Genomic DNA, 7,903 nt, shown 5'->3' on the forward strand with positions numbered 1-7,903 from the left:
CGTATTATTTATAAGTATATAATTAATTCTTACTTTAAAAGAATACAAGCACAAACATTTTATAATGTTGATTGTAACTTAAAAAGAAAAGAAAAGAAAAACTATTTTTGGGAATAGATTCATACCAATGTTGATATCTAATGATTTGTTCATCCTTACACTGACCAGTGATCAACTACAACATATAGGCCAACTAATAATTAATCAAAAATGGGCCCACAAACCCACTAACAATAGAATCCTCCAGCTCTCGAGACTTCTCTTCTTCAGAACTCTTCCCCTTTCCTCTTTCCACCCTCCACCTTCCCGCCAATAGCGAGTGTGAATCCGAAGACTCCGACTCGCCGGAGAAATATGGAACCTCACCGTTCCGTCGCAGGAAGACCACAGAGAAAACCCCTCGGAGATTGCACCAACACCATCTCCAGAACTCCCCAACATCCATCTTCTTCTTCCTCCGTCAAATTCGCGAATCCGAGCCTCACGTCTTCTCTCAAGAGATTAGTAGATCAAACCTCCCTCAAGGAGAAAGCCCAAGATGCCAATAACTCATCAAAGGTTGTTCCCGGAACCGGAACCGGAACCGTTTCCAAGTCCGTTAGGCCCGTCACTCGCCGTGCGTCCGCCGATCTGGGATCTCCGGCGGCCACTACGTCTTCTCCTCCCTCGAAGCCGGATGATTTCAGTAAACCAGACGCTCGTGCCGCTTCCCGGTTAAGACCCGTAACTCGCCGTATGTCCGCGGATCTAGGTTTCCCGGCCTCCGCGCCGCCTCGGCCTCGCTCCGGTGAGTGTAATTGATTTCAATTACAATGGGTTTGCTCGAATTTGATTCTAGGATATCGATTTTGAGCTGAATTGAATTTGTGCGCAAGTCTAGGGTTATTGAGGAATTGAAAGGAAGAATCTTTGCTTTGTCACGTTTCTTGCTATAGTGGAAGAGAACTAGTTGGGTTGGGTGTCATCGTCATGTTCCTTAGGCTGATGTTTTTAAGAACTGTGTTATGCTTTAGGTGTTGGTGACAAGGATTTTACTGAGCCTTACTCGGTTTACACTGTTAGAAGGAAGGCTTCTGGGAGAAAAAGGAGTAAAGACGTGTCTTCCTCTAGTGCAATGCCTCGCCTTCGTCTTGACTTGTTAACAAGCCCTGGGTATGAAAACTCATTCAGTGATGTTTGATTGTATAAGTAATGGTAGCTATGGACATGTGGAATCAGGATAGAACATTGTATATGCTCTCTTGTTTTGGAAAGTATCTTATTTGTATGAAATCTAGGTGTGATAACTGGTTTCATCAAACTTGTTTAGCATTTTGTGGCCTGTGTAGAATTCAAGCAGGTCGTTGTTTTAATTAGTCTTTTCGAATTTTGTATCACAGGAAGAGGAAACTTCAAGCAGATGAAAACAAAACGAAGCCCTCAAAAGTGGCTCCCAAAAAGGTAAATTCAAGAAAATTCTAGCCATAAGTATAACCTCTTTAAATTAATAATCTATAAATTAATATACACTAAAAATCTCTATAAAATAATATAATTTTATAGTCCTAAATTGAGTTTTTGTTTCAATTAGTATATCGATAAATTAATATTTCTATAAATTAATAAAAAAATTATAGTTTTGGTGTAGTCCCAACATTATTAATGTATAGATTCACTGTTATATACTTATCAGAAGTGTAATATTTCTCTGTTGCTCTCTATACTCTTAGAAGTGTAATATTTCTCTGTTGCTCTCTATACTCTTTTCTTTTCTTTTTTTAAGGTGGATTTTGAAATATTCTCATGAGATTACTTACTGGTTGCTTTAAAGGTGCTGTCCAAATCTAATTATGTATCTATGGTTATATTACAGAGGCAGCGAACAGTAAAGAAGCATAAAGAAGACAATGTGGATCAGGATTATATTGAGCAGCAGAAAGCCTACTTTGCAGAGGTCGATGCTTTTGAGCTGCAAGAAGAAGAGGTATCTAGTAGCGACTTAGATTAAGTAAGGATATCAATGACACACCAAAACCCGTTTTGTTCGTATCACTGTATAGCTAAGGCTTCTTCTCACATGGAATATTTCACTGACCCCTTAATACACATGACAAGCTAATCTTTGTGTATACAAAAGATCTATCGGTTTATAATATTTTACATGGTTTTACTGGGAGACGAACTATATAGATATTTATACTGATATACATCATACAATTACAATTACACATCAAAGATAACACTCTGTTCAATGAAGCAAACATCTGACAGAACGAATCAAGAACACAATAAATTAACATATTCAAATTTTGTTCATGTCACCGATGGTGAGAGCTTTACCAGTGGATTCATGCTCCCCATTGAAGAATTTCAACCTTTTCTTCCACCATTGGAGTAACACAGGGTCAAGGTCAAGGTCGGTGACGACCTAAACTCATGCTCTTTGTAACATGACTCACTGGTTTTCTCAAAGAATGTGGTGACGAGGAAAACGAGGATGAAGAAGACGTAGACCCAGAAATATAGTCGGTCGTCGTCTTTCTACTGTTACTGGCCTTCTTGAGGTCATGGAACAGAGACGTCGACATGATTCTAGTTAGTTTTGCTCGCACCTTGTTCTGTCTCTTTGGCGTCGACAAAATCCCGGAGGAGTAATAAGACGGAGGCGGCGTGAGTGGCGGGGGAAGAGAGAACTCGGAAAAGTGATTGTGTTTGGGTGTACCTGGCCTTGACTCCCATACGAATGGTACGGAGGCTCCACCATAGTAGAAGGATCTCTCGTCTTGCTCCTCATCGAGGCCAGAGTACTTCATGTCATCTCTTAATCTTCCTAACATGTTACAATGTGTTTGTGTCTCGTTCTTGTCGGATTCAAAAGGTTGTTAGATCTCACACGAACACAATATTAAAGAGAGACAAAGGAGGTAGGGATCTCTACTTGTAGAAGAGTCTTGTTTGCATGGTTATAAGTGTTGATATTTATCCTTTTTTATTGCTATTAATTTATTTTGGATTTTTTTCATAGGAAATAATTCGTATGGATGAGCATATTACATGTATAAGAAAGATATTTCTCATAATACATAGACTAAGAAAAAGAAATGGTTAGATAATAAATGAAAGGTTGCTATCTTACCGTTCATGTTTATGCATTACTTATCGGAGAGACGTGAGGTTTAATACTTTTTTTTCTGTGGGGGTTTTAATATTATGTTAAATATGTAAGTGTTTTTAATAATTGAATAACCTTTATCAAACAAAAGAAAACAAGAGCAAGAGTCTCAATGCATGTTAACTTGAAATGTAAGAAAATCTGAGACTGATGATATTTACACGTATCGCTGAAAGCATCTCACCGTATATTTGAGGCCCTAATAAACCCATCTCATAGTATTATTTATGCAGTCTTTTGAACACCCCTACAAACAACTCATGTACAGCTTAGTGTATCAGTATAAATTATATGACCAGTGTTTAGTTTTCACCTAATTATAAGTGCCAACAATACGATGTTTTTTTTCGTCGGTTCAAATTTCGTTGGAAGATACGAATGCGGAAACAGAAATAGAAACGTGACTGATAGAAAGAAGGGTTGATCATACTGTTTTACGTGTTGATACTTTTTTTTTTTTTTTTTTTTTTTAAATGTTGATACTTGAGACCGTATAAAATTAATGAAGGTTGCGATCGTATTTGTACGTGGTCCATTCTCCTCCTACTCAGATTATGCTTTAACTCGAAAGTGAGCACAATCTTTTTTAATATAATTAATGGCCGCAAAGTTAGAAAACTATAAAATTGGTCGAGCTATTTATTTCACGCATACATTTACGATCATATCACATGTGGTCGATATTATGTCAACTTCCGGATTATAACATTTTTTTTGTAGTCACGTATTATTGTCATAATCATTTTTAGAATCCTTAAAAAAATATATTGGTCAATCAAAATATATTATAACTTTTTATTAAATTAATCATAAATTGATTATTAATGTTCTTCATTGTTTCCTTAAATAAAAATAACGGAATTACCAAATGTGGCTAAAGTATATATGACAATTAATGATTTTGAATATATACTATTATTTGCGAAGTAAATTTTTAGAATTGAACTCTCACATTAAAAGTTAGAGTGGTTAATATCGTTTATACCATTAATGAATAAAATGTATAAATAAATTAAAAAATAAAAACGAAATTTTAATTTATTTGATTAGATAATTGATTAAAATTAATAATAGTAAGAATTATCCAAAATCTGAAAATATAATTTAAACATAGATAATTGATGTATATATTGTATTGTTATCTGAAAAAGTCTTGTAGTAAAAAGTTAAAAACATTAATTATATAACTAAATATTAATCAAATAAAAATCTTATTATATAATTAAAAATAGAATATTGAATTATGCAAAATCTAAAAATATAACTAAAAAAGATATTTTTATATATATTGTATTGTTATCTGAAAAAGTTTTTTAGTAAAAAGTTAAAAACATTAATTATATAACTAAATATTAATCAAATAAAAATCTTATTATATAATTAAAAATAGAATATTGAATTATGCAAAATCTAAAAATATAACTAAAAAAGATATTTTTATATATATTGTATTGTTATCTGAAAAAGTATTTTAGTAAAAAGTTAAAAACTTAAATTATATAATTAAATATTAATCAAATAATTTTTTTAATTATATAATTAAAAATATAATATTGAGTTATTTTAAGATTTAATTTAGTATAATGAATATAATGTACAAAGAACTTTTCAAAAATTTATGAAAATGTTTAAGCCCGTATCGCGGGCAAAACACCTAGTAATAAATATTTGATAAAAATTAGTCTATTCTCTATCATTTTTTAAATTTTAACATATTAAAATAAATTAAACAACTACATTAATATAGTAAAAATTTAGATTTTTCTGTATATGTTATACTTTGAAATTTTAAAAACGAATATAAATGACTAAAGTTGTCAAAAATCTCACATTGAATTTTTCATGGTTTAAATTTTTTGTTATAACAAGATATAAATGATTACAAAATTATATAATAAGAAGTCTTATTTAATAAATATTAATATTTTTTAAAATAAATTATGTACCATATAAAACTACATATGTATTTTAATTTCGAAAGTTGCTTTGATTTTTTGTTTGATAAAAAATTTGAACAAATATTGATAACTTAATATTTAGTTATAAAACTTTTCATAATGTTTTTAAAATTATAAATGACTAAAATTATTAAACATCCCACAAAAAAAATTGTTATCGGTGATTCAAAATTTTTGTTACAGAAAATACAAATGATCAAAAAACAATATGAGTATAAAATATTATTTAACATATATCAATATTAAAAATGTACTATATATCTATGTTAATATCATCAAAACTTAATTTTATATCTTATAAAATAGAAAAAGTGTTTGTTTGAATTAATAAAATTTATTTATGTCTTTGCACCAATTTAATCATATACGTAATATTTACTGAGATTTTAATTATCAATATATATGTATTATTTAATAATATGTAAAAGAACATGTAATACGTAAAACTAATTTATATAATATTTATTCCGCGCAAGGTGCGGATCTTAACCTAGTGATATCGTATTTGAATACAACCAATTATAAAAAAAAATTCAACAAGAAAATAAGCCTACACTACTTGAGTTCACGTTGTAGAAACAATATATCCATGTAAATATGCAACTATATTTTATGCGATTATATGTAAATTTCAAGAAAAATGATATTGATTGCAGGATAAACCAGGACGATTCACCAAGGTCCCCCATAACACTTAAAGCACATATGAAAGAAGACTTATCCACTGAGATTCTGAGAAAACTAGACAAATCTAACGTTAATATGTGTCGAACATTTTACCAACAAGGCGTTGACCCAGTTGTTCTGTGGAAGCTCGGTTCTCTGGATTCGAAGTCGGGTTTTTACGGTCCGGATAACCTGGGTCATCAAAAAAAAATGTGTTGCAAGTCTATTGTCATCAAGGCTTTAGGACGCATTATCATCTTATATATATTTTATGTTTTTTTTGGACAAAACAAATTTCATTCATACTACACTCTTAAGCGATTACAAAGATAAAAGCCTCATCGGACAATCAATGTGCATACCTAATAGATATTTTCTAGAACACAGTAATAGAAGGACGATAGAGAGACAAACTTAACCAATTTTGATAAAAATGTCGAAAGAGATTTCGATGATACTTTTTTTTTTTTGAACAACAGATTTGAATGATACTACACAAGTAAAACCACAGAAAGCTACACTGTCCTTCAAATTTCTTCACACTTAAAAATAGTCACAGTAAATTGTGATGTTAAGTTCCAAAACCTCGATTCTCATCCGAATGAGTTTTGTTTTACCTTCTTGCCCCAAAAGGACCATCACATAAGGTAGCAAACATCATGGAGGACAAAAATGTTCTTTGGCTTTGAAATCGAGAGAATAGTACCTCTCATGATGAGTAATTTTGATGGGGAGAGCTCTGCTACAACTAAGAGAAAGATAGAAGCCAAATCTCTTCGGGAACCTCCGGAAAAGGATTTAGATCCAGAGATAGGTGATTATGATTGAACAAGCTCTTCGGGAACCCTCCAAAAAGTACAGATCAAACAACTGAGAAGGAGATGATTCCACTGAGGAGACCTGAGACAATGAATAGTTCAGTGACTGACAAGGATCCCACGACACTGTATCAGATCTGACCGGAAACTTAAAAAGCTTCCTTGTCAATTGCAGTTCAATCGATGGCAAGACAAGCAACTGAGCCGTTTAATGAGCAAAGATAAACCACAGCGGTGGCAGGTGGTAATTTTCGAAAGGATTCTTCCGTTAAATCCCAAGAAAAGTTCAGATATCGTGAACCCAACAAGTTGACTGACTGAACATGCTGGAACCTTCATCGTAGAAGATAATGTTGGATCCAGAAGAGATAGGTTGATACGGAGAAGACGTCCGGTGGTGATGGGACCAATCTTAACACAGGTCAGAAGGAGGACGGTTTTTTTGTACCGTTAGTGAGAAGACACGAGAAAGCAATGGCTGTTGAGCGACAGGAACAGAAGCTGAGGACTGTTGAGCGAAGGTGACGGCAACGAGAGGGGAGCAAGCTGTGATGGATGAGGAGAGACAGAGAGGAACGCCATAGAAAGAGAAGAATACAACATGAAGGCCATCAAATAGAGAGCGCTGAGATACAGTAAAGAGAGAGATGATTTCGTTGATCTTATTCTCACAGCCTGATGCAGCGTCATCCTACTTCTTCTTGGCTTTGGTGTTTACTCTATTTTCCTTTTCTTAAAGTTTACTTATTTGTTTCGAGCTTTATCTCCTTTTCTTGTCATAGAAGATAATGAAAACTTATGATCCTTATTCTTTAGGGTTTTACTTATTATTTACTATATATATCGATGCCTTAGGTGTTGTAAGGGACGACTTATTTTGATTAATAAACAGAGCTTTTATAAACTCTAAACCTTGTTCTCGGATAGAGCTTGACTCTCAACGATCTCAAGAAGGCACGTTTCCTAGGTATTCTCAGAATCAATAGGCTACTTGCATTATAAGTAACTTCAGGTTACACCACAGCCAGAGGCCGGAGAAGAGCACGACTGATTAGGTTAGTTAACTGTCTAACTGATTAGGTGATTCGTAATGATAAATAATTACTGTTCTATATAATTTTTGCTCTTAGACTTGAAGTATTATTATTTTAATCTTGTCTTTTTTTTTTTTTAAGATTGGGTACATAATTATATAATTTCTATCTGTATTACAAATGGTGATAAATTGCATGTGACATATGTGATATTTATCACATATGAACACCTTTACAGATAAATTTATTCATGTAACATTCGGATCGACAAACAAT

At 32.7% G+C, this 7,903-nt stretch overlaps 2 protein-coding genes across 2 annotated transcripts; one reads left to right on the forward strand and one right to left on the reverse strand.

The window, feature by feature from the left end:
- The first annotated feature begins 225 nt into the window (after positions 1–225).
- On the forward strand, positions 226–2,145 carry LOC106320918. Its single transcript, XM_013759261.1, has 4 exons — positions 226–787; positions 1,014–1,152; positions 1,380–1,440; positions 1,853–2,145. Exons 1-4 carry the CDS (start codon positions 355–357, stop codon positions 1,985–1,987), a joined length of 768 nt encoding a protein of 255 aa, XP_013614715.1. The 5' UTR covers positions 226–354; the 3' UTR covers positions 1,988–2,145.
- A 245-nt stretch (positions 2,146–2,390) lies between these two features.
- Positions 2,391–2,816, reverse strand: LOC106320919. Its single transcript, XM_013759262.1, has one exon. It carries the CDS (start codon positions 2,814–2,816, stop codon positions 2,391–2,393), a length of 426 nt encoding a protein of 141 aa, XP_013614716.1.
- Positions 2,817–7,903: the final 5,087 nt, after the last annotated feature.

This window comes from Brassica oleracea, unplaced genomic scaffold (genome assembly GCF_000695525.1).
Source record: "Brassica oleracea var. oleracea cultivar TO1000 unplaced genomic scaffold, BOL UnpScaffold01128, whole genome shotgun sequence".
Lineage (NCBI taxonomy): Eukaryota > Viridiplantae > Streptophyta > Magnoliopsida > Brassicales > Brassicaceae > Brassica > Brassica oleracea.